General features: G+C 41.7%; 1 protein-coding gene and 1 long non-coding RNA gene across 9 annotated transcripts in view; both read right to left on the bottom strand.

The window, feature by feature from the left end:
• The window catches only part of LOC146672644 (uncharacterized), a 216,399-nt gene that overhangs the window by 92,501 nt on the left and 99,624 nt on the right, over nucleotides 1-24,274 (bottom strand). The gene's annotated exons all lie outside the window — the stretch shown is intronic.
• The window catches only part of LOC146672646 (uncharacterized), a 46,966-nt gene that overhangs the window by 10,180 nt on the left and 12,512 nt on the right, over nucleotides 1-24,274 (bottom strand). For 4 of the 7 annotated variants that reach the window (XM_085388043.1, XM_085388051.1, XM_085388060.1 and 1 more), the window contains 3 exons: nucleotides 7,976-8,081; nucleotides 4,121-5,809; nucleotides 3,609-3,795 (listed from right to left, as the gene is read on the bottom strand). In XM_085388043.1, the coding sequence (XP_085244169.1) occupies nucleotides 3,609-3,795; nucleotides 4,121-5,809; nucleotides 7,976-7,993 (1,894 nt within the window). In that variant the 5' untranslated portion in view covers nucleotides 7,994-8,081. Of the gene's footprint in view, nucleotides 1-3,608; nucleotides 3,796-4,120; nucleotides 5,810-7,975; nucleotides 8,082-8,362; nucleotides 8,429-8,519; nucleotides 9,307-10,363; nucleotides 11,051-24,274 lie in introns of those variants that run through there. The other 3 variants (XM_085388078.1, XM_085388069.1, XM_085388087.1) reach the window with 3 other exon arrangements.

Below are 24,274 nucleotides of genomic sequence, written 5' to 3'. Positions count from 1 at the left end.
GAGTTCAGGATTGTACATTTCACCCACATCATTACATTCAGCATAGAGCTGGGCGATATGAGATTTTTTCATATCACGATATGTTTTTTTCATTTCAGACGATAACGATATCTATCACGATATAAGCCAAATAACTATATTTGTAAGATTTAAATGTGCCGTTGCTCACAAGTAAAATGTGAAATAATCAGCAGCTTGTTTTGATTTAAATATTTATTTCCCATAATAAGTTCAACAGGGTAGATGTACTTAAGGAACATGAGACTTTTTCAGATAAATAAAGGCAAATATTGCAAACTAGACAAAAGGCAGCCGCTAAAGCGTTTAAGTTTTAAAATAGAACAAACGAAACAGACTACTAAATTGTCAATTCCACTTAGAAACAAAATATTAATTCTAAAAATAAATCTTAGTTTGTTTTACAGAAGAACAGACAAAACTTTTGTCAATATCAAATAAACTGAGAACTAAAAGGAAATTCTCAATCTCTCCTTGTTGTATAGCTTAGCTTTTCAAACAGTTTTAACAGTTACTTTAGTCTGACAAAAGCCGAATGACGAATTAGCGCTTCCAGTCAGAGACTGAGGCTACGTCGACACGTACACGGGTGTTTTTGAAAACGGAGATTTTCCGTTTTCGTTTTAAAAAATAATCCCGTCCACACATAAAGGCAGAAATGAAGGAAAACGCTGCTATGAACATGCCAAAGCAGCAGGTGGAGCTAGATTCCTAACCGTGCAGAAATGTTGGCCAATCAGAAGTCTAGAAGCCTCGGTGGGAAAAAGTTAACAAAGCTGGGGCATAGAAGCAGAACAGTCTCGTATGTGTGGACGGACAGTAACTGTGTGTATATGTAAGCATTTAAACACTGCAGAGAGTAGAATTAACAGTAACAGTATTGTAGAAATTCATTTCACCGAAACAATAACGTGGCGCACAGTGTGACACATGCACCAGTTTATTGTATTTCCAGACTTGCTTTCGGCACATTTACAGTGCACGCTACTCTGTTTTTGTCAGACTTGAAATAGCCGAAATACCTTCACACTACGGAGCTTCTATGGCTCTTCCGTTCGACAATCTCTCCGGCATTGGAACCATCATCTGGTTTTTCTTCGGTCACGCTCGGTTGATTTTTATAGTCGGCACACTCATTTCCTCCATTACGCGCTGGCTGCTTCCCAAACAAACACACGTGCGGCTTGGCACTTGTGCTGTACGTAACAAGTCACGCGACGTGACGCTGCGGCTGTGATTGGTTCGGCTCTGCGCTACTTAATTTGGATTGGCTGACCTTTTTTTTTTTTTTTTTTTTTTTTTAAGAGGACAAGAGCGGCGAGGTCTATCGCGATAGCTTAATTTCTCTATCGAGTAAAAGTTATATCGCGATACATATCGTTATCGTTCTATCGCCCAGCTCTAATTCAGCAGTAACCTTGAAAGAGCTGAACCTGCTACGTTTACTAGCAATTATTTGACAGGTCACATCTCTTTTAAGTTTCTCTCTCAAATACAGAGCAAGAGTTTCTGCATCTACATCCAGGGCAAATATAGTGGCAAATACGCTCACCAATTTAGACCCTGTGGTATTTAGGCAGCAGAACAACTAAGAATAACAACTACAAATAATGTTTTTAGGTTTCTGTTGTACTGCAAGGTTCTGTACAGGAGAACCAAACCAAGAGCAAATATTACGTCTCATTTACACCTGAGCACGAAGAGCCATCAACATTTAGCAAATTGAATCATCTTTGTTTAGATGCAAGAAGAATCATATAGAAATGAAAAAGTAGAAATAGAAATCCAGAGCAAAGATATCCTCTAATTCAGCGTAGCACATGTGCAGCTGCTGCGATTCACGTAAGCATTCGGCTCGTCGCTGTTGCAGATTTTTCTCTCGCTGTTCTGGCTCACAGCGCTGCAAACACAAAAATAAATATCCCCAAAGCTGTGAAAGGGAGCTAATTAGTAAGAGTATTGTTACTCTCCGCAGGAGTAGTCCAGCAGTAGAAATCAGTCCAATAACAAGGTGTGTAACATCTAGCAGGGTGACAGAAAAACCCAGGGTAACTTCTAAGGACCTCAACGTCTCTCTCACATTGTGTTTTTTAAACATGCTTCCATTTGTCACTTCAGTCTTTACTCTGAAATACAGGAAGAGAAATCATGGCTGAAACAATTTCTCATGAAACCAGGGGTGTGGTCCAACAGTCAGTTTGGTGAGGAAGGTTCCTAACTGAGAGAAGTGACCCAGAAGTATCTGTGTAGCAGCCACAATGAATCCAGATCATGAGCTTTATTAACTGATCAAAGTCTCTTCTTTCATCTTCTGTATCATTCAGTTTGCATTGGTAATGCCTATTATTGTAATGCTTTTTTAAGACCAGCAAAACTTTATTTCACTTTGGGTTAGCTGGGATAAGTGATGGATGGAGGGAATTTTACTTCAGCCACAGAAATCCTAAACAGGAAGGAGGAGCAGAGTTACAGTGGATCACTATCCAGCAGGGAAACAAGGTTTATTTCAATTTCTTGGCCATGAGTGAGATTTACTGAGTGGGCAAATTAGGGAGACGACACCATCAGATCCCGAGCCCTCCATGTGTTAATCAAGAGACGGCTGCTGTGCTACATCCATAAATAATGAATAAATTAGGAGCTAAAGCTGAAAGGACAGTTTATTTGTACCATCTTCACGTGAACACATTCAAGAACATCACAGATGAAGAAACATTAAAAACTTCCACACTACATAAAGCAAGAAAAATAGTTTTTCTTTCAGGTGGTTTCAGAAAAACAGAAACATCAAACATCTCCAAGACTCTCTTTGAAAGAACTAAAAACCTTTGTTCTCATGGTCCAATCATGAGTGAACTCCCTGATGACGCCTTGTGTGCTAAAACATGTCAGAGTTTTAAAGGTTAAACATGAGTTTCCAAAACGTTTTGCTGGAGAACAATGAACTATTTGACTGAGTTTCAATCATTTACAGACGAGCAAAACCAGGACAGAGAAAAAAGGACAAAACTGACTCAGTAAAACAACAGAAAAGAAGATCCCATGTAGATCTGTATTATGTAGAAGTTCAGCCCAGCCACCAGTTCAGTTCAACACAAGTTTAAATTATTCTATCTGAACTCTGTGGAGCCTGATCTCAAGCTTTTTGAGTCTGACACAGAAACCAGAGGATCTTTCTGTGTCTTCAGATTCACTGTGATCCAGTGATGGGAGTGATTTCAGCCCTGAGTGATCGCGCTGATGTTTGCACAGAGCAGACAATGAGGTGAATGTTTGGGCACATTGGTAACAGTGAAACAGTTTATTAGTAACATGGGATCGTTTGTGTGCAGAGTATGAACTGAGATTCCTGAAGCTCTTGTCACACTGGTCACAGCTGTAGTTTCCTTCCATGTGTGCACGTTCATGAATGTTACGATGACTTGAATGTGAGAAGCTTCTCTCACAGTGTCTGCACTTGTGTGGTTTCTCTCCTGTGTGGACTCGTTTGTGTGATTTAAGCTGCCCTTCAGTGGTGAAGGATGACCCACACTGATCACAGAGGTGCTTTTTAACCCCACTGTGAATCAGTTCATGTTGTTTTAACTCACTTGGTGTGGTGAAGCTTCTCCCACATTCTTTGCAGTATTTCAGTTTGTCTCCAGTGTGTCTACGTTGATGTCTTTTTAGGGTCTTTTGCCAACTGAAAGTTTTTCCACAGAGGTCACAATGAAAGTCTTTCCCACCACCACAGTGATGACAGGGTTGAGAACTGGATCCATCTGTGTCGCTCTGCTTCTAAACAAAGACACAAAGACAGTGTAAGTCAGTCCTTCAACATTTGTATCCTGAACGTCGCCTGAAATAAAGAGCATCTCTGCAGACGTCCAACTACATTTGACTGTTTCAGTTAACACACTCAGTTTACTGGGCTGCAATAACTACAATACTACCACCATAATACTACAGTAATACTAAAATCATAACTGAAAGGAAAATCTGAATAATCACTCAGAGCTGCTTTTCCATGCAGTAGAATTGCTAACATGCTAACACAGTTTAATGAGCAGAGTTGTTCCAAACAGTCAGGCTAAAATGACAAGATAACAATATAAATACATACCTCACAGTAGCTGCACTTGTAGAGTCTCTTTCTGGTGTGGATCTGTTGGTGTCGTCTCAGGTGATGTGGAGCTTTAAAAGTCTTCTCACACAGGTCACATTCATAAGGTCTCTCCTCAGTGTGGGTAAACATGTGTTGTTGTAAGTGTGCGTCTGTTGTAAACTGTTTGCCACACTGTTCACAGCAGTACACATCATGTCTGGTGTGAATGCGTAGGTGTATATTTTGGTTCCCTCTCTGGCTGAAAGTTTTTCCACAGATGTCACAGCTGTATGCCTTAATTCCAGAGTGGGTAACTAGATGCTTCTGTAAGTGGCTACTGTGAGTAAAAGCTCTGCCACACTGATCACAGCTGTACGCTTTAACTCCACTGTGGATGAGTTGGTGTCTTTTTAGGGAAACCTTGAAGGAAAAAGACTTTCCACACAAGTCACAGCTGAACGGTCTCTCTCCAGTGTGGATGACCTGATGCTGTTTTAGTGAAGCCTTCAGAGTAAAACCCTTCCCACACTCGTCACAGCTGTATGCCTTAATTCCAGAGTGGGTAACTAGATGCTTCTGTAAGTGGCTACTGTGAGTAAAAGCTCTGCCACACTGATCACAGCTGTACGCTTTAACTCCACTGTGGATGAGTTGGTGTCTTTTTAGGGAAACCTTGAAGGAAAAAGACTTTCCACACAAGTCACAGCTGAACGGTCTCTCTCCAGTGTGGATGACCTGATGCCGTTTTAGTGAAGCCCTCACAGTAAACTCCATCCCACACTCGTCACAGCTGTATGCCTTAATTCCAGAGTGGGTAACTAGATGCCTCTGTAAGCTGCTACTGTGAGTAAAAGCTCTGCCACACTGATCACAGCTGTATGCCTTAATTCCAGAGTGGGTAACTAGATGACTCTGTAAGCTGCTACTTTGAGTAAAAGCTCTGCCACACTGATCACAGCTGTATGCCTTAATTCCAGAGTGGGTAACTAGATGACTCTGTAAGCTGCTACTGTGAGTAAAAGCTCTGCCACACTGATCACAGCTATATGCCTTAATTCCAGAGTGGGTAACTAGATGACTCTGTAAGTGGCTACTTTGAGTAAAAGCTCTGCCACACTGATCACAGCTGTATGCCTTAATTCCAGAGTGGGTAACTAGATGCCTCTGTAAGTTGCTACTGTGAGTAAAAGCTCTGCCACACTGATCACAGCTGTACGCTTTAACTCCACTGTGGATGAGTTGGTGTGTTTTTAGGGAACGCTTCAAGGAAAAAGACTTTCCACACAAGTCACAGCTGAACGGTCTCTCTCCAGTGTGGATGACCTGATGCCGTTTTAGTTTAGCCTTCAGAGTAAAACCCTTCCCACACTCGTCACAGCTGTATGGCTTAATTCCAGAGTGGGTAACTAGATGACTCTGTAAGTTGCTACTGTGAGTAAAAGCTCTGCCACACTGATCACAGCTGTACGCTTTAACTCCACTGTGGATGAGTTGGTGTTTTGTTAGGGAATCCTTCAAGGAAAAAGACTTTCCACACAAGTCACAGCTGAACGGTCTCTCTCCAGTGTGGATGACCTGATGCCGTTTTAGTTTAGCCCTCACAGTAAAACCCTTCCCACACTCGTCACAGGTGTGTTTTTTCTCTCCCTTTCTTCTGTGAGGTTTGTCGGCCTCCTGAGAGCGTTGACTTCTGGCTCCATGTTGGTCCTGCAGTGACAGAGATACAAACAGAGGCAGTGAGTGAAATGCAGTCGTGGAACAAACTCAACCTTCAAACTCCATTAACACTAGTTTTAAACCTGAAGGTGGAGCGTGGCACCAAACACCTTAAAGGTCTCTTATCCCCACCTGCTGGTAGTTCTAACACATTACATCCAACCTGCTGTTAAAGATAATTCATGACTGTTCAAACACTAAAATCATGCCCATCCCTCCTGATTGTACACACACACACACACACACACATAACCATTATTTTATAATTTAGATTATTTTGTTGTTTCCTATTACATATTTCTATAATTTGTATAGATTTATACAGAATTATTCAGTGATAATAAATCCTATGTTTGTTTATTCTAAAGGAACCCCGTTAGCTTCCACAACAGATGTTGCTCGTCTTCCGTCAAATACTCACATAAAATATTACACAATAAAGTGGATTCAAGATATCCACATAATTTCACTCTTACATCCACAGTGAGGTTTCACAATTGTTCAAATATAAGCAATCAATAATAATAATAATAATATTTCTCTGTCAGCCTTCTCGGTTACGAATCGTCTTCTGCTTCTCTGTCATGCAGCGTCCCACAGGGCTCAATTTTAGGGCCACTGCTCTTTTCACTGTATCTATTGCCTCTGGGTTCTATCCTTGGAAGGCATGGGATCTCATTTCATTGTTATGCCGATGACTGCCAACTTTATTTGCCACTAAAACACAAGGATGGCATCTCAATAAAACCTATCACCTTATAAATAAAATTGAATTTAATATATTCTGAGCTAAGTTGATCTATAGTGTTACATCATATTCTATAAGGATGTTATGTGTTTGTATACTTTCTGCCCAGTTTGACCCATTTAGCAGAAGTCAGCCTGTTTAAGGCTCTGATATCTATTCTGTGTGACTTAAACCAGTTATGACATGGTCTGATTTTCTCACCCAATAAAGGAATATTTCATATATCAGTCTACTCTTCATTCTATCAGACACAGTTATCACAGCTCCTACATTTGCTTTTTACACATATATGTAAGCACTGAGCCAAATTTAGTACCAACATATTAAACGAACAATATTTGTCTCTTATATATGATACATCTGTATACACACTGTCACAGATACTTGTCTGTGAGTGAAGTGATTAATATAATAACTATAATATTGGCCATATTATATTTACATTACCACAGTGTGATGACTTTAGTCTCATGAACAACATCAGCTAATTGTTATTTACAGCTAATCTTAAACGACTGTTCAGCACAGAAATGAAGCCCAACAATCATGTTTCACAGTCCTGTGGTCTCAGCCTCAGATACTCATCAAATCACACAGAGCTCATGTAGAAACAAATGAACTAAATATGTTCTCCTTCATTTCTGTCAAACAAAGCTGTATGAAACGTTTCCAGATGTTAGTATCATGGTTGCTAGGCAACCTGGGCAGCGCGACGGAGGCTAGACGTCCCATTTCACGAGCCTACGAGCCTCGCACTTCGGCCTTAGCGGTCTTTGAGTACGCGGCCCTTGAGGACTTTAAAGCTGCAGAACCTGAATCGGGATACAGCCATGATGATCTCCAGCCTCGTGCTCGCCAACATTCTCACCTGAGTTAAGAAGACGATCACTGAAATGGTCTCAGCCGGTCCTTTGATGACAGCAATGAAATGCAGTGGTAAGGCTTTTTGGGGATTAAGTTCGTTTTCATGGCAAAGAAGGACGATGCAGTTCATCTGATCACTCCTCATAACATTCTGGAGTGCAGGCAAAATGCTATTATAAAAACTTAAGCAGCAACTTCTCCAGGTTCCAATATTTATACAATTCTCAAACCTTTTGGCCACGACTGTATAACCTCTTCTGAAGTTTAGTGGCTATTATACATGGTTATGCTCAGGATGTGTCGGCCAGTTTCCACTGGAAACGCCTTTTGGTTAAACTGTCAGCGAGGAATTTGCATTTGCACTGTTACATTTTTATATAACTTTAATGCACATAAACAACAGCTGCTTGTTTCAGTGAAAATACATTGATGGGTTTTTAATAAAGTTGTGCAGCTGTATATCGTCAGCTACATCGTTATGGCAAATGTTCAAATGTATATGGTGATAAATATCTTTGGTCATATGGTCCTGCTCTGTCTGTCACCTTCTGTGTTGAGCTCATTGTTTCCTCTGTAGTGGCTGAGCTGAGTCCAAGTAGCTGAAAATGTTCCTCTGCTGCTCCGTCAGACTCTCCTCCTCCTGCTGATCAGCTGGGACACAAAACAGATCTTTGTTAGGCTCCACACTGCACTGAAGAGTCAAAGTGTCTCATATGTTCATCTGACAAGTAAAAGAACACATTTTTGTTTCCCGAGGTGGGCAACTTGTTGGAAACAAACACAAAAGGTTTGAGCACTGATACCTGCCATTGCTGCCATTGAAAGATGCAACGCCAGCAATGTGGACTGTCAAGACTCAAACCAATCATCAAGCAAAGACAACAGGGATCATTTGTTTCTGTTTATTTAGCATTCACAGCATTTGTAGTTGCCTTCTGTGCAGGGGAAGTCCACGCACACTGTGTGGTACCGCCATCCGCAGAAGGTGCATTCAACCTCTGTAAGAGAAACGAGATTGTCTGAGACTGAAATGATATTAACTAAAGAAGTGGTGATTTGTAAACCTTCACATTTTGATCCGGGACGTACTCTGCATGAAAACAAGCGCTCACTCTTCCTGCTCAACAAATGACACGGGCGGAGCCTTATACCACGTGATACAGAAGCTGTGCCGTGTGATGCTAAAATTAGCAGGGAAAAAACAACGGAGAGCACGTCAGGGATGACGAGAAAGTGACAGGAGAAAATCCGTCCCGGTCAACCACCCAAACATCAATAACGGGAACCTTATACAGCGTTTCCCTATACACGTCGAACTCCCGCAGGCACAAAGACATTACGGAGGCTATCACTTATCACCTGACCAAAGATATGGCTCCATCAACACTGTGCAAAACGAGGGATTTAGGAAAACGATCAACACCCTAGACAAACGCTACACAGTGCCGTCCCACAACTATTTTTCTATTGTTGCACTACCTGCTCTGTACACGCAGCGTCGAGCAACGGTGGAGACGGAATTTCAAGCAGGACAACATTTTGCTGCAACAAGAAAATGTGAGACATTTGTTGTTTTATGTTTATTTATTGTTATGAGAGAATCATGATCTCAATTCTAAGCCAAAAAATCGTGATTCTCATGTTATGCAAAATCGTGCAGCCCTAACATTAACACAAAACTATTGTTTCACCAGAGAAACACACATGAAGAGAGAGAGAGAGACAATAACAGCTACCAAACAGTCGTCATAATTCGTCACACAATGAGAAAAGGACAAATCAACAAGTAACAATGACTAATTAATATTAAAATCTGTAACATAATGTATTGTTTGGAGTTTAGTCTGATTGGTTCAGGATGAGCTGCCATTATCCAATCACGCATCTGCTTACCTGCATCTTTTCTCTTTTTTCTAACCTGAGCACCTGATGGCTTTGAACTTTTGTTGTCCATCTTCCATTGGTTTGAATTTTGCGCTCCAGTACAAACACAAATCCCCCAACCCGAGGATCAGCACAATTAACCTAACAGACCTACACCTTAGTTCACAGATTCACTTTGTCTAAGGTTGATTTCTGGGATTTCACACAACCCAGGATTCAGATCGTGAATCCATGATGGGCTTGGATTTACATCATTATAAATGAAATGCGCTCTACTTGGAAGCAGCCGGCCCCGCCCCTTTTGACGGGTTGTGTGAGACTTTAAATCATCAAACTGTAAATTATAAATTTAAATTGTTATTGATCCTTTACCCCGAGTCCTAAAGTGTAGATTTATTTTCTTACTCTTCTTATATTTATTGTTTGTTTACTTGCACCGCTGTAACTGCAGCCTCGTCGTCTCGTCTCTCTATATGCTGGACTGTCTGTAGCGGAGATGACAATAAAGTTTACTTTGACTTCAGCAGCGCGCAGGCGCACCGAGGGCTCTCGCGCTCACTTTATAGAATTTAGAAAAAACATCGGTGCAGATTATATGTCTGTATCATAATATCTGTTTGTTGTGTTGTTTTTATTTTGTTTTGCGAGTTGGTTATTAAATGCCGCTCCAGCCAGCCAGAGACTCCCCGCCGCCCCGCCCTCTCCTCCCTGTCCCGCCAGCAGCAGGCGCACCTCGCAAACGGAGGGCGCCCTTACTCCCAGCAAATGGCTGATAGAAAACCGATCAGTGCCTACGAATTTCCCAATATGCGCTGGCATGACGTCGGGGAAGCATGGGTACGACCGATTATTTTATTTTTTTCTTGCCAATGCCAGTGATGCCCCCCCCACCACGATGCATTCTATTGGTTTGCACACTTACACACACCCAGCTGTGGTTTCCTGTTTTGCTGGACTCTGGAGAGCCCCGCCTTTAACGCTCTTCTCTCACAGAGAGCAACAGAAAACTTGGAAAAACTCCAGATTGACTGAACTCAGTTCAAAGTTACCTTGACACCTTTAGATGTGAGACGTAGCGATGGTCCGCTTGAAGCTGACGCTCCGGTGCGTGTGTCAGAAAGATCAACGCGCTGCTTCAGAAGCACCGTGTCGAGGCTTGATTCGGCTACGGGCTGTGCGTTAAACGTGAGTCTGGGAGCGCGCTAGCCGCGTGACAGAGACGCAGGCTTCTCCGCCGTTTGGGGCGTAGAGAGTTCTCCGCCATTTGGGGCGTGGAGAGAACCTAGGTTCGGAGTCCGGAATCTCCGCCATTTGGGGCGTTGGAGAGTGTCCGAAGGTTGAATTCTCCGCCATATGGGGCGTTTGAGAGTTTTCAACAGAGAGCGCTAGCTGTGCGTGCAGACGCAAGCGATAGGCCTATGTTGTGTGTGTGTGCGGGCCAGACGTGGTCTGCGTGAGTGTGGCTGATTGTTGTCTTGTAATGGAGAATAAAATGTGTAAGTCTGCCTTAGAAGGAGATGTAAAATTTATGCAGAAAGTTTTACCAGGCAGCACGCAGTATGTAGGTTGTTGGTGTGAGAAATATGGATTTGAAGGGACATTAGTGGAAGTTCAGTGTAAAATGCTGGTAGAAAGAATAGCTGTAAGTGTAGCAGCTAAAACAGGGAAAGCGAAGCAGAGGAAGGAATTGCAGTTAGCAGTTGCTAAGTTGTGGCTGGAGCAGACTCAGAAGAGGAGAGAAGCACAGAATGTTAAAAGAGCAATATTGTGAAACCTGAGGATGAAACTACAGCTCAATCCACTGCAACTACTCTAGAACAACACCGTAGAAAAGCATTAGGAAGAGCAAGAATGTTAGCAGAAAGTAGAGCCAGAGAAGAGTGTGAGAGAGCAGAGGCAGAGGTGGAGGAGAGATTAAAGGCATATTAGGAGCAGCATTGAGTCCATTACAGACTAGGCAAGAGAGGAGACAGAAAGGAAAGAAAGTGAACACAAACGTTACAACTACATATCCATCCCTGACACAACACAACACAAAAAAAAAACAAAAAAAAAACATATGGTGTTTCTGTAACAGAGTGTGAAGATGAAGAAAGTTTTTCTCCTGATCAATTCGGCGAGTGTGAGAGTGTCTGACGTCATGGTGTGTGTGAAAGGTATCCAGCTGGGGCAGGCGTGATTCTGCAGGTCACCTGCCCAGTGGACAAAAAGAAATAAAATAGTTGTGTGGATGAATGATGGCATGAAGAGTGTTTGGTGTTTCTCAGTCTGAAACAGCTGTAATGCTATTTTCTGTTTTGGAGAAAAGTACAGTTAAAGAAAAAAACAGAGAGAGATGTGTGTTGTTTTAAGCAGTGATGAGAATAATGAAAGTGTGATGAGAGAGGAACACAAAAACATACAGAAAATGCATTAACTATACTAACCCCACATGCATATACACATACAATGATACTCATGAGACCAGACAGCATCTTAAGCATGAGATTCTGTTTGTCATCTTGTCCAAGTCACTAGTAAGATGAAAGTGATACATAGACTAGTGGACTGAATATTATAGGAGGACAGATGGTTGCATCATAGAGGAGAAAACAGAATGCTGATGAGAGGTCTTAAATGAGTGAGTTGAGTGAGCTGATTGTGAGTTTCTGGTGTGTGAAGAAGTTTTACCATGGCACACATTTAGTTACATGAGAACTAAAACTTATTATGTGCTAAGACAACAGGGTTATGCTGTATGTTGTGTGTATGGCTGATTGGATGAATGTTTGAGATTAAACTGGCTGTTGATTTGTCTTTTGTTACTAAGTTGAACCTGCCAATTGGGTTGTTACGATTTATCCCCCTGGCATGAAGAACACGTGTCATGACTTAAACAAGGCCTATCTTTCTTTTATTTTGTTACTTTCATGGTGCACTGAAAGTTTTGTTTGATGATCTCTGTTTGAGCAGATCTGCACGATTAGAACCGAAGCGTCGGCGAGAAAACTGTTGCAAAGTGAGCTTCCCCAAAATTAAAATGGGCTCAGGAGAAAGCCACTTATTTGGGACAATCAGGAAACAAGTTCCTGTCCAAAAGGATTCAACGAGGAAATCCAGTCTAAATTATTTTTCTTTTTGAAATGACGTTGTTTTGCTGAGCGTGGAAACGAATGCGACGATAATTTCCACAATTAGCAAAAGAAGGAATCACTGAGTGAATGAGTAAGAATTTTAAAATAAATGGGGAACTGACTGACTGACAAAAGCTGACAAGACTGACTGACTTAACACCATTGTGTGAAGTCAACTCCCACCTGACAAAGGTGTGGATGTGTCTCTGTGTGTGTCTCTGTTGCAGGAGAAGGAGACCACAGGATTCCTCCTGTGGGTCACATGACTATGTGAACTCTGAAAATTTAACCTTTTTAGTTTAAATTCTCTGTCTGTGAATTTACCATGTGTGTGTTATTCACTAACTTGTGTTGCTCACAGACATTACTGTGAGAAAGTGTATACACCTGCGCAGCGCTAACATTTACATTTCTTTTTACAGCAGATGGTTGATCATGTGATTTGTAAAGGATTCAGCACAGACAGACAAGTGACGATTGAACAGATGTGCAGTGGTTACAGAATAGTTACATGGAGCTCATTATCTGACCACACTGTTGGGCTCATGGTGAGTGACAAACTTAAGGGAAGTCACTGATTACAATGTGGAATAACATTGAGATGTTAAATAATTTGGAACAAATTATGGGAAAAAGTAGGAGTTTAATGAGTTTAGAATAAACCTGCAATGATACTTGTCTCTGTGATGCTAAATACTTTATTACTCTTATGATCTACAGTTGGTTGCAAATGTGAAGTTGTTTTAAATTTAAGACTTTGTCTTCTAGGATACAGGAGCTGGGAGCTAAACAAGCTGAACATTTAAGTGCTGACTAATGTTTTTACACAGGGTTACAGCGAGTGAAGCTGCTCCAAGGGACAAACCCTGGAGATTGTTTTAGGGAGACTGTGCAACATTCTTGTACATGTCTCATTGGGGAGTTGACACATGGCGAAAGCCGTGTGGCGAGAGGAGTGTCATTTTTTCAATTTGTAGATGTCGTGAGGTGCCATGACGAGAAGGAGTGACTGAGAGGATCGCCCATAAGATGGAAGCTGAGGGAGCGTGCCAAGCTCCAAAAAGTGATAGCGCAGAGGAGGTCCAGCGATGGACTTGTGGTTCTGTGAACAGCACAAATGCCAGGTGACTGTAAAATAACTAACAGCACTTTTTCCACAAGTGAAGCCAGTAACTTACTATCCTAAAAGATTAGCTCTAGTTGCTCGTGCTTTACCTCCATGCGTGAGATCAGTATGTGCAGCAGCTTAAGCTGTACAATGTTTCAATAGTTTATTTCACCTTTTGCAATTGTTAGTTCCAGAAGAGGTAGATGTTTACTATCGCAGACTAAACTTACATTTCTGTCACCTACAAGACACTTGTCTTTAATGTTACTGTTACTCTCACAACCACACATATTACCATAAAGTGGTGCACAATTCTGAATCTGTCAAACCCTTTTTGCCAATGGAGGAGGGCACTTCTCTTGAGAGTAGAGAGCGCGAGGAGAAGAAGTGTAAGCTGAGGGATGACTTAATAGATGTGCCACTTGTTGAGGGAAAGGTTTGGTTTGTTGATGATTTGAGTTTTACAACAGCAGAGGGACAGACTAGAACAGGTTTTACTGTAGCAGACAGTGAGAGAGAGTTATCTATGTAGGACAACTAGCATGTTTCATATTTGCTTGAGCAGCAGAGATGCTAGCTTTAACGGAAGCGTGTAAAGCTGTAGAGAGACAATATACACTGATAGGCAGTATACATTTGCTACTGTACATTTCTTTGTAGTGCAGTGAGTGAGACGAGGTGAGATAACTTCTACAGGGAAACCTGCAGAATACACCAAACTCTTGCAAAATCTGCTGGATGCAGTGTTATTAACCAGTGGAATTGCAGTTTGTAAATGTGCAGCACACATGTGAGGGAAAGATTCAGTTGCATTAGGGAAAGTTCTTGCAGATAAGATCACAAGAGAAGCAGCTGTAGTTAAACATGGTGTTAACCTTTTATCAGTACAACATCAGCAGACATGCAGGCCCACTCACCTACAGCAGGAAAACAGTTGTGACTTACAGAGGGAGCAAGCTTGCAGGATGATTTTTTATCTGTGTGATAAACCAGTACTGCCTAATAATTTGTATAAGACTGCTGCTATTTTGAGCCATTGGCTATACCATGTCTCAAACAGGAGGGAGATGAGCAGTCGTTATACTCACTCTAGAATTAGTTTATACTCTAGGATTATTAAATACTTTTTAAAAAGAAAAAACTTTTTGCAGGCAGTAAAGTTAAGATTTAGGAAGACAGGCAGGACATGGTTAGACTGTATAGAATAAGTACATGAGGATTACTCCAACAGAGAATGGTCTGACTCTTTGAGATTATATATGTTAGAGCATTTAGAGTTCCAGTCTTCTGTAGTGATGATAGAAAAGCAGAAGAGAGAGCATATCAGCAGATTAGATGCTTGAAAATGTTTAAAAGTAAAGTAGTTATGAGAACAAATGATCTGCCAGATGATTCTGTTTCTTCGCAGGAGCAGAGCCTGAAGTCTGGAGATTGGATGATGATAAGGCCATGGAGAGGAAGTGCTGGTCCAGTCCACGATGGGAAGGTCCATATCGGATGCTGCTGACGACGACCACAGCAGTCAAGATTGCTGGAAGGAACACTTGGATATATCAAGCGCACTGCAAGAAGGTGACACACATCCAGGCCAGCTCGGAGTAAGTGGCAGGAAGACCGGGAACAAAGGGGGGGGGGAAAGCCTCCAGGGCCCCTCGTCTCAATCCGGTGAAGAAACTAACTGAGCCACAGGTACTCATCAGAATGGCTGGGAATGTGCTGTGCATCTTCTTGTGCCTGTGGACCCTGAGTGGGATGACAGGGAGCGCACTGGAACAGAGCAAACCACACCCAGTACCCGCATGGGTTTTCAACAACTACTGGTGGCAGTTTAAGAACACAACCGCTCACATAAACAACGAGACCAATGGTTATGCTTGTGATGCCACTGGCTACACATTCTTCTGGACTGTGGCCCTATAGCATCACTGAGAGCGAGACAGTTTGTTTGGTTGCTTTGGCAACACATCCAGGAACACTGCCAACTTTTCAACTGCTCTGAACCTGAATGGAAGGTTGATTCACCAGTAGCTGGGAAGGTGAACTGCTCTGGTAGGACAGACCTGCTCGTCTGAATCAAAGAATATGACTTGTTGCAGGACATTATACAGTTAAACGAACTGGAAACAGGCCAATTGCCTATGTGTATGAAGGACAATGGATTAGCCCAAGTTGGAGATTAACCATGGAACATGGCAACATCACCTATTCTTTTGTCTTCTGCAAGAAGGATGTAAACAGAGAAGCCTTTTGTCTACATTTACATCATGAACACTTGAGGTTTTGAGCCAAGAAGATCAAAACAGCTTGATCCAATTTCCTTTACAAAGCTTTTTCTGTGGTGACAACAGGACAGGAGAAGAGTTGTAAATGCAGATAATTCACCAGTTGACTCTAACCCCCACAGGATGCCTACAGTGAGAAGATTTGGGGGGTTGATAGGAGTCATAAAGACGGGTGTTGACCAGGCTGCAGCTTTGAAGTTAGCTGAGAGCCACATGGACAAACAATAAAGTCGACTGATGCGTTTAAATACCTATGTCTGTATACAGTTGGATTGTAGTGACATATGATTTTTGAGAATGATGATTCTTCTTGTTTGACCTTTGACATTCAGTTGTGTACTTTTGCACGACAGGAGTAGATCCGCCACAAGGCTGGATAGCTTGGTTACCGTCTGGTCCTTGGTGGCATCTTCTTTTGAAGATATTAATTCCTGTTTTTGAACTGTTGATACTGATTTGCTTATGTATAGGATGTAGTTTACTGTGTATGAATGAAATCTACACTGACACTGTCCAAACAAAGGGTGCATAAGTTGAAATTTAAGTATACAATGAAAAAAAGGAGGGAAATGTTAAGTCTAATTGTTGAATGTTGCCATTGTGTTTCTTAAATTTGTACAGTCTTAGTTTAAGCAGTAGGATCAAAGCCATTCCTTTGATCCTGACCACCTCTCCAACCACTCTGTGCTGGGGGAGGTTTTATTGTAGATACATCCTATCTGAAAGATCTGTTTCTTCTGATGTAAGCTTCCTGGGTTTACGACCCTTTGATCAGCAGACACACACACACACACACACACACACACTCAGTGTATGTCATTTACATACAGTGCCTTGTCTTTGTAACCAAAGGGGGGTTGCAAGGGGAGGTGTTTTGTAAACTATTGTTTGAAGTTTGTCAATAAAAGGCAGCGAGAGGAGGCCACCATTGTGGTCATTTCGACGTGCTGGTCACAGATGGAAGGGCCTCCCTTGCGCAAGAAATCGATCGAACACTCTTGCCTTGTTTTTCTTTCATGGGAATAAGTCCTGGATACAGCGGGGTCTGAGTTTAGACCCAACAGCCGGGTCCTGCAAAGACCGAGAAGGCCAGAAGTGCGAGGCTGTGAAATGGGACGGTCCAGCCTTCAGATCTGTGTCACCGCTGTGTGGGTGGAGTTTAATAAACTCGCCGTCTGCTCCTTGCTATCTAAAATATTACAGGACACTGGAGTAAACTCTCGACCGTCTCACACTTCTGTTTCATCAGTTTTCTGTTTGACGTTTATTCAGCTGTGTGAAAATCCCGCAGGAACCCACCGATGGATTAATTTGTAGTATTAAGTTGTATTTAATCTAATAATCTAATAACTTTGATCTCAGCCAAACCGATTTACTCCGGAACAAATGAAACACAGAAAAAAGGCAAACAATTACATTTTTAAGTTATCCGAGTGACTTATGGTAAATGGCCTGTACAGCGCTTTACTTGGTCCTAAGGACCCCAAAGCGCTTCACACATCCAGTCATCCACACACACACATCCACACACTGGTGATGGCAGCTACAGTGTAGCCACAGCCGCCCTGGGGCGCACTGACAGAGGCTGCCGGACACTGGCGCCACCGGGCCCTCTGACTTATATATCATGTTTAACCTGAGTAGCCAAAGAGCGGGGTCTGAAAACGATGAAGCCGGGAGTCCGCTGCTCTCGCCGGCTGGAGTGACCATTGAACCCCCCGGCTTGCTATCGAGCGGGTGGGTAACAGACGTCTCCGAAAACGTCGGCGCGCTTTTGCAAATATGCGATGTCTTGATGAACCCAGCAGATATTTGAAGTTTACACAGCTACTTTCTCCCCTTAATATATGTTAAAAATTTATTTTGTGGCCCAGAAAGATTAATAAGACTAATTTTAAAACTTAGTAGCGGCCGCCATTGTTGGCAGCTGAAATTTGGCTGGGCCGCACTATGAATTCTGGGATATGGTGGGCCACGAAGGACACACCCGACCCATCCTTCAAACTCGGGGGAATGAAGGACGCATTTGAAGGAGTCGAGGAATCGGGACAGCCTTCGTCGCCTGGCTGTGACGTCATCGGCCTTCAGATGCGGCCTCCGGAGGATGCAGCCGACGTTTTGGGACACAGCTTGTGTGTCTTTGTTGGTCATGTGACCTCCCAGGGACTACACATGGAAACGAGCAGTTTAGCTCAAATCTGGCAGGTTTCCATCGTCTGTTTTTGTCCTGATGTCCATGAACATGAACACTGTCCCTGTCAAACATGTCCAGATAATCTGATCCAGTGTTGTTCTTCTTCTGTGGTGTTTGTGATGGAGCAGCAGCTGCTGATCCTGATGTCCTCCACCAAGGGGGCAGAAAATTCAGCTGACTGTCATCATTTATTAAAAAGATGTAACAATGTGACATAATGCAATATAATAGTGTCAGTTACACATTGTGGGTTGCACTGTGGCCAGAATGGACATTACCTCCTGCCTAATGGAAGCTGTCAGCCATCCTGCAACCATGAATTAGATAAGCAGAAGTGAAGGGATTGTTAACAACAATTTAATAATAAAATGTAATGTGATAGTTGCACTTTATTAGCTCCCCACAATCGTATGAATAATAACCATGAATGCACTGCATGCTCATAGCAAGTTCTTTAGGTTTAAAGTGAGATCCTGCTTTAAAGGGCGCTTCATCTGCTGGGAATGACATGTTTCTTCTAGTATGTAAGGCTCAGCCCATCTTACTGGGACTTACTTTTGTAGATCCACATGCTCTAAACCTGGTGCTCCATGATTGGTGCAGAAGCTTTAAGCTACTGTTAGATTATAATATTATTTTATGCCATGTTATACCCCTAATTAAAGATTGTGAATTATTATGTAGTTTTAGTTTGCATTATTCTCCTGAGTTAGAAGAAGCTGATAATGGTTGCATTAGTTAAACTGATTTGCATTGACTGAATGTACAAAGTCCCAATGTGTAGAGCACACATTAATAAATTAGTCATGTTCTCCGTGAAACTAAATAAGCTTAATCCTTAAAGACCCCTCGAATTATTTACTAGATGTTTATTTTTGAAAATTAATCAAAACCTGAGTTAAAAAAAAAAAAAAGAAAAACAATTGGCAAGGCCACACCCCCACACATGTGATATAAATTTAAAGGTACTGTTGTCCTCTCTAAGAAACATCAGGACTTAGAGGAGTGGCAAGTAGAGTATGAGAGCTACAAGCAAAAACTAAATGTGTACTACAGTGTGCAAAAATGAAATACTGGGTCATCAGGGGGTTATGAGGGACATCTATAAAACTAAAAATCCCACAAACCTCGAAGTGCACTTGAAAAGCTCACACAAGAAGGTTAACCTAGCTTACCTTGAAGAGCTCATCAGGGGGAGCACACTCCCCTTCCTTGAAGAGCTCCCCCACTCAACCCGCATCCCCCGAAAACAGCTAACCCCAGATAAGGCAGCGTGATGTATCCCGAGATAACAGGACTGGGACATCTAAATAAATGTGTGAAACAATCGCCTTCAAAAAGGTTATCAATTCACTTCAACCAAAATTAGGAACACTCGGTGCGGCAAGAGTTAATAGTGATTAGTCTCAACACCCAAGGATAACCAGAAGAGCATGATTGATATGATGGAACTGAGATTTGGTTACACTTAATTTTTGCAAAACACAACTAAAACTAAACTGAAACTAAGGATTTTCAGAAAATAAAAACTAGACTAAACTAGCAAAGAATTGGTAAAAACTAATTACAACTGGAAAAAATTGAAAATCTGGACTCGAAACTAAATAAAAATAAAAACTAATGAAAATGGCGAAGCGTTTAAAACCCTGGTGCAGAGATTGGCAAATCTGACCAGGAACGTTATAAAATGGATTGTCAGAACAGTCAGCGTTAAAGCCACTTTCAGTCCATACTAGGATGGCATTGGACATCTTCGGGGCGGAAAAGGGTTGGTGTGACCAAGGGGTGGTTTGGCTTGTTGTATGTATATTTGAGATCATATGGCTCTGGATGGACCAGTTACCAGGGCATGGAAGGAGGACAGACTCATTAAAGGAGGAGAAGGAATTTCCTGGGATTGGAGATCCTCTGAGTGAGTGGTTGATTAAAAGCATGCATAAAATAGAAGTTATCTGTTGTTATTGATTGGTAATAGATTGATAATTGGCCACATTTACAGCTGTATTGACTTGTTGTGGACGTAGTCGACTTCAGGTTTAAACACTCTAATTAACAGGTTGAAAATAGTGACATTAAAGGAAGAGTATGCAGCGCCACCCTGTCAGACGCCAGTGATGGTGGAGCTCACTGATGAATCAGGTGAGCTGGATTCATGGCTGATTCAAAACTAAGATCCCCCTGCTGTGGTCAGTAAGGGGAGAACAGGGGGAAATAAAATTAAAAATAAAAGAGGCATTTATAAACGTTTATGTGTCGAGTGAAACGGGATAAAAGGGTGTTTTACTGTTATTTTAAAATCAGCATTATTATTGTATGAGAATCATGCAATAAGCATTGCATTGATGATCATTTATTGAAGCTTTTGACCTTATACTAACATCTGTGTTCCTGTGATTGTTATAACCTCTGATGAATCTTCTATTTACAGGTGTTAGGATAATGATATAATTTTTCATTGCAGGTGTAACCATGATCGTTTTTATACATATTGCAACTTGTTGCTCATTGTAGAGTTGTGCTCAAGTTAATAAGGGTTAAAAGCTACAGTCAGCGTGAATGTCTGACTGATCTATTGAGGGAAAAGGCTTCGAGCATAGAAGGCCGCACGCGCTTACAAAACACTGATATCATGTTATTCTTTGTGATCTTTTCTTGAATTATGTCCTTTGTTTAGTTTAAATAGTGGCAGTTAATTAAACGACATTTATTAAAATAATAAATACCTGAGTCAGGACATTACACGCAGATCACCTTAAGAGTCTGGGAAACTTTGTAGCTGCCTAACTTTTTTTTGAATGTTCTAGCTCTGTTGATTTGACACATTGGAATGTGTCAAAAAAAGGGGGGGAAAGTTGAGCTTTAACATCAAACAAGGATTATTTGAACATTTTATAACTTCATTTGTGTCTTTAATACCTTAGGAATGGTAAAGCTTAAGCTAATAGCGGTCCGAGAAGTTTCTGGACTTTTTTAGAGAATCAGTGAAAAAGCATAAACCATCACTTTCATGTTTAATCATTAATCATTGAAATGAACTGAATAGCGTTTAGAAGATTTGTTAATTTCTTTGTCTTGTGTTAAAAAGAGTGGTTTCAATAATTCTCAGACACACCTTGCAAAAGTTGGCACTTGGTCTTTTGAAGGTCATAAGCTTCATTCGGCGTGATGGTCCAGACTGATATATTGCAGGTATTGACTTTGAGTGCAGAGGGCTAAATGCAAACACGCTTACACACACATATGATTAGAATAAGTCCCTGGGACATTCTGAATGTTTTAGACCAATTCTGAAACACTAGAAGGTCAGTAGATAACAACATTAGATTATTAGGGGTAGGAAGAGAGGTGTTTTGGTTTTCTGTCTCTTACAGAGAAAGGAACAGACACCAGACGAGGTCACAGAGATGCGAGGATCCTCCGTAGCAGAGACAGACACAGTGACTGCCGAGACATCAACTGGGTCCAAGGGTCATGGCGTTTGGGCTCCAGCTAGTCACCACAAAAGGATGGATCCCATAAACACAGCAATAACCATGAAGGGGTTGGCGGAAATCCGGGAACACCAGACCAACGAAGTTCGAGAGGCTTTTGGGCAAAAAGGGGGACACCTTCCTGTTCCTTTTTCTGGAGGATACACAGATCGTTGTTTGAAATCGGGGCAGAATAATCCCCTGATCTGTGCCACGACTGAAGGGTTGTCTAACCCCTAAGGTTGAAGAATGAAGAGCAGAGGATCACCCAACTGGACGACACTGGTAGCTGCAGCAATAAAATAAAGGCTAAAAGCTCTTTGGACAGAGGTTCTAGTCTGAGTACGTCTGAAGGGTATAAGGTAGCACCAAAATAAAGCTGTGGGAGACCTGGGAAGTGTCATCTGTACCTGCTATTGTTGGAATAATAGTTTTTCTTGCATCTGAACTGCGCAAACACAGAGGTCATCCCACATATGGTTCGCCCCTCAGGGGGACAAAGGACCTCAGGAGTGAGAAGAGATGAACCCGGCCACACTGAATTGAAGGGTGTTGGTGAGGTCATTATTCTAATGAGCTCATCAGGGGGAATTGTTAGATTATAATATTATTTTATGCCATGTTATACCCCTAATTAAAGATTGTGAATTATTATGTAGTTTTAGTTTGCATCATTCTCCTGAGTTAGAAGAAGCTGATAACGGTTGCATTAGTTAAACTGATTTGCATTAAAGTAGACTGCTGATTTATTGTGAATGAATGATATTGTTTTATGATGCATTATACTGCTGAGTTATAAGAAATACTGTTTGCAGAAAGTCATCGCCTTATTTGTCTGATTAGAAGAGAACAGAACATACTGGAGTTTTCTGCCCCATCTCAGCAGGAGCAGATAAACGGGGAGCCAAGGTCGTAGCTTAGGCGCTGTGTGAGAGAAAGCATGTGAATGTTTAGGCTTTTTGTAATAAGGTGGAGGCACCAGAGGCTATAAGAGTTTGAGCAATGCTCCACCATTTTGAGATTTGAGGCTGTCTGCATCAGTGTCCATCTCCCACGTGTGTGATCATTAAAATCATCGTTTGACTCAACCCGACCGGACCAGTGTTGTTATTGTGGTTTTTCTCTTGTCTCCATCCCCAATAATTTTGAACCTTAACATCCTGCTTTAAAGGGCGCTTCATCTGCTGGGAATGACATGTTTCTTCTAGTATGTAAGGCTCAGCCCATCTTACTGGGACTTACTTTTGTAGATCCACATGCTCTAAACCTGCTGCTCCATGATTGGTGCAGAAGCTTTAAGCTACTATTAACAAATAATGACCATGGACTTAGTTGTTACTACAATAACTTATCATTGAGCAACTTTTAATTTTACTTGTAAAACTATGCAAGTAGAATTGAATGGGGCACAGTGAGCTGAGCACAGGCCCACTCTGTGACACTCAGAGGTTTGTGGATATCATACTGAGAGTATTGGACACAGTGCAGCCAGCTTGCAGCCACTTTCCCACCACTTTAGCACAATGTTTACATGAGACTCAGCCACACTAATGTTCCTGGGCAGACATGTGGTGCAGCATGGCTGATGGCACTGTACCTGCAGCTGTCATGGACAAGAACCACTCAATACCTCACCCAAGCCAAGCCTGTGCTGATGTTGTGATCTGAGACCGAGACACTAACCCAGGATCATGATATGATGTTGTGAGAGTTTCACTAAGAATTAGCTCTGATTACAAGATTTCAATCTATCGTAACTCTAATTTGTATTTACTTCAGTTTGTTCATCTTCGAGCTGTGTGCAGCTGAGGACAGTCTTATTATTACCAGGTGAGGATATGTAACAGCCACAGTCTGTAGAGATGATGTCACCATGGAGTGGTGACATCATTGCTTTATAAAACTGTTTATAAAGCAAATAGTTTTTTGCTGTATAAATTTGCCTGATAAATTTTGTATCCCTCCATAACTTTTGCTGTGAATAAGACATGGTCTCCAAAGTTACTGTACTTATTGGTTATACTGTGACTTATTTGGCAAATATACCCTTTGTGATAACAAAGCCAATATGGATTACAGATGGGGGGGGGCCACACATTTTGGCAGCCGATGCCACACAGCCTGATAAAATCTGTATCCCTCCATAACTTTTGCTGTGAATAAGACATCTTCTCTGAAGTTACAGTACTTATTGGTTAGATTGAGATTGATTTTGCAAATGAACTCATTCGTGATAGCTTCGCTAAAAAGTGTAAACCGAGTGTAAATTCACTGGAGAGCGACGTGTTTCCATCTGGTTTTACAGTATTATAGTATCAAAGTCTTTTTCTAGACAAAGTATTCCCAGCAGGTTATTTAAGTGTACAGTATAAGGTAAACTGTCTTCCACACGGCACATTACAATGTCACGAAACTAATATTAAATTCATCGAGTCTGCTGTTTTCCAGCTTTTACTCTTTATCGCGTCGACTGCAGATCAGTGACAAGTAGCGTACAGAACGGAGCTGGGCAAGCGGCTCCTCCTACTTTGCGCGCTCCCGTGAATGGGGAAACAATTTTTGACGGGGGTAACTACTTTGGCACAACAGCGTTCTGCCGTCAAGGGCAATCATTGGTTAAATGTGATCATGTGACTGATGCAAGCCAGATCCTTTTATTTAGCAAAACTGTGATTAATAGTTAAATATTATTGTTGAGGGGCACAGACAGGACTCCGCACGCACACACACATTAAAAAATAATAATAATTTTTTTTTTTTTTTTTTAAAGTTGCCTCAACAAAAGGGCACCTT

This window comes from Rhamphochromis longiceps, linkage group LG3, assembly GCF_057381845.1.
Source record: "Rhamphochromis longiceps isolate RC_006_pf linkage group LG3, R_longiceps_female_GT1.1, whole genome shotgun sequence".
In the NCBI taxonomy this organism is placed as follows: Eukaryota; Metazoa; Chordata; class Actinopteri; order Cichliformes; family Cichlidae; genus Rhamphochromis; species Rhamphochromis longiceps.
The sequence above is the reverse complement of the archived record's forward strand: the minus strand, read 5'-3'. Positions and strand labels throughout refer to the sequence as shown.